At 40.1% G+C, this 2783-nt stretch overlaps 1 protein-coding gene across 1 annotated transcript in view; it reads right to left on the reverse strand.

Moving 5' to 3' along the window:
- CCDC39 (coiled-coil domain containing 39) overlaps positions 1-2783 on the reverse strand; it is a 20655-nt gene that overhangs the window by 3036 nt on the left and 14836 nt on the right. The window contains exons 15-16 of the mRNA XM_027893754.1: positions 1378-1537; positions 511-617 (exon numbers count right to left, since the gene is read on the reverse strand). Of these exons, the coding sequence (XP_027749555.1) occupies positions 511-617; positions 1378-1537 (267 nt within the window). The remainder of the gene's footprint in view (positions 1-510; positions 618-1377; positions 1538-2783) is intronic.

Consider the following 2783-nt stretch of genomic DNA (forward strand, 5'->3'; position numbering starts at 1 on the left):
GAGCCTGAACACGAGCTCTCCTTTGCCTGTGTTTAGTGCTCAGCCTGCTAAGATACAAGTCAGCTAAATTAATTCTGTTTAAACTGAAGCACCGTCAGTGCTAATAAAACTGAATCTGTTTCAGAAAAATCCTGGGACGTAGATGCCACAGGACACAAGATGTGTGGATTTTAATCTGCACTGCTGGACAGGTTGAGGGGATAGTGGTGTGTGCTGCACTTGAATACAGTTGCTTTAGTGGCTGCCAGAACAGCGTCTGTCAGTGCATTCTGGACTTTGGAACTTCTAGACGTAGGTGTGACCAAAAACCTCAAGTTTTGTTGTGATTCAAGAAAAGTCAAGTAAGCACTCAATTTTTTAAAGGACAAGTAGAGCCATCTAAAAATCATATCTATATAAAAGACCAGACAAAAATTTGTACCACAGCTTCCTAATCTTCCTCTAGGATGGTTTGCATGGATTTAGCCACATGCTGCAGTGCTCTCTGTTTGCCTAGAGCTTCTATTTTACCTGGAGATTTTCCTGAAGTTCCTTGATCTGTCTTCTTTTGCATCTGTATGTTTCATCAGCAGCCCTTTTCTCCTCCTCTAGTTTCAATCTTTCCTCACGTTCCTCACCTGTGATCCCAAACAATGAGGCAGCATTATTGCTGTGTATACAACTCTATTTTCACTTGAAAATAAGTTGGACCTTAAAGGAACTGCATCACAGAGTACTATTATAGTGGTGTTGGCAATATTTCAGCAACCTCAAGGTTTGAGGGTTTTTTAAATATTCTCCTACTAATTCCAAATTACTGTGAAAAAGTAACTGGCTTCACGAGGGAGAATGATTTAAAAGCTGCTGGTTCCAGAGCCAGCAGAGGGCACAAAAGTTAAATAATAAGTATTATCTGGAATTCAGTTTATGTAATTTCTCATAATGATGGTTTTTAGACACTAAACAAAAAGTTCCACTGTGAGAGAGAGCAAGGTTATGAAGTCTAAGTGGCAGTGCAGTTATCCACTAGACCCACATACTCCAATGGGCACTACTTCCTCCCAGTAATGATCCCCCCAGGAATCATCTTTATGCTGTGCCTCTCCTTTCTGTTCCTATTTATGACTATTCTCAAAGTATATACGGGCTTAGAGATTTTCACACAAATCCGAGAGAACAACATAAATCTTAGTTAATTACACCTTACTACACTTTCTTCTACGCTTGTTCTGCTGAGCTATTCACAGCAGCATGGGAATTACACTCTCTTTTGGTACTCTCAGTTTAGTCTCTCTCTCTGATTCGTTCTTTTGTGCCATGGAATCTCCCCACCACATCCCCCGAGCTGTGTGATCATCACTAACCACCACAGCAATCAGCCATTCCTATTTTACATACTTGTCTCGGTGACTTCCTTGAAGGAGTTTCGGAAGTTGCTGTTGCAGTTATTAAGAATACACAAAGTGTTTTCCAGAGCTGTGATTTCTTTTTCAGCTTTGCAGATCTTTGCCTCCAAATCATCGCCTTCTTGTTGAAGTGCTTGCTTTTCTTGCGCAGCCTGAAAGCAAAACAGGCATTTCAGGTGGCTGCACATTTACTGAAAGTATTAGGATCATTATAGAGGAAAAAAATACCAGCCAGGGGTTAAAGTCACTTGAACTGAGATTTGAGTGACGAGGGGACTGGAAGGACTAGTTATTTACAGCAGTGGAAGTTCTTTGAGGCATTTCATCCATGTGAATTGCATGATGGATATCTGCCTCTCCACCTAAGCCCTCCAAGTCCTAACCAGCAGCATCCACAGTCCCCATGCCCTGCACTGCTGACTTGAACTGCAGCATGTGCTTCACATCTGCTTCCTTCACCCACAAAATACAAGAGTTGAGATTGTACATTGTATAAAACCACAGAGAGACTGCTAGAAGTCATCCAGTTTGGGAATTGTGACTCTTTGTTTACCTGAGCAGTGAGATTTAAGAAACACCCAACAGGTGAAATATTTTCTATTCCCTCAGAAAATATGACGTTGAGAAAAATCTCTGTAGGTGTGGAGGGTATTTTATTCACCCACAGTGACCATATGTGTTCTGCTGAGGGTCTTCACTGCTGTGCTGGACCTCACAATAGCAGAAATACTATCATTAAGAAATTTAACACTTAAGAATTTGAAAAAAATGAACTTCTGAGCCAAGTTCACAGCTAGAAGGATTTTGTCTTAACAAGAAATCAGAGAATTTGTGGAGATCAAAAATAATAGATTCCTGTTCCAGAACCAGGGTATTTCACTATGGATAAAAACAGATTTTTTTTTTTTTTTCCCGGTTAAAAGCTGAAGTATGCCTAAGTGATTGGTAAGTGAGAGGGGAAAGCTACCATCCTTCGAGATGCAAATACCATGTGATAAGTACCTAGAAAGAACTCTGACAAGTACAATTTAAGATCATGTGAGACTATGATAAACTAGTTTTCAGTTCATAGGATTGCCACTTGGCCAGTAATTCTCGTGTCTTTGTAAATTAATGAGCACTGAAGTGAAATGTTCAAACTGCTCAAAATTAAGGCTCCACAGAGACTCCTGTGAAATGGCTGTATCATTTAAACAACCACCGGTGTCAGACAACATAAAACAATTAGACTCAAAGTAAGCAGTAAGCAAAGAGATTGCCTTAATTACTTGAATAGAGCCCAGGGAAATCTATAGATACTTGAATTACAGTGAAATATGTTAAGAAAATACCTTAATCACGAAGTAGGCTTGACTTTTCTGCTCCTCTCCTTCAGGGGGCATCATGGCAAGAGTAAAA

This window comes from Empidonax traillii, unplaced genomic scaffold, assembly GCF_003031625.1.
Source record: "Empidonax traillii isolate 1590-97213 ecotype Southwest subspecies unplaced genomic scaffold, ASM303162v1 scaffold405:size801240, whole genome shotgun sequence".
In the NCBI taxonomy this organism is placed as follows: Eukaryota; Metazoa; Chordata; class Aves; order Passeriformes; family Tyrannidae; genus Empidonax; species Empidonax traillii.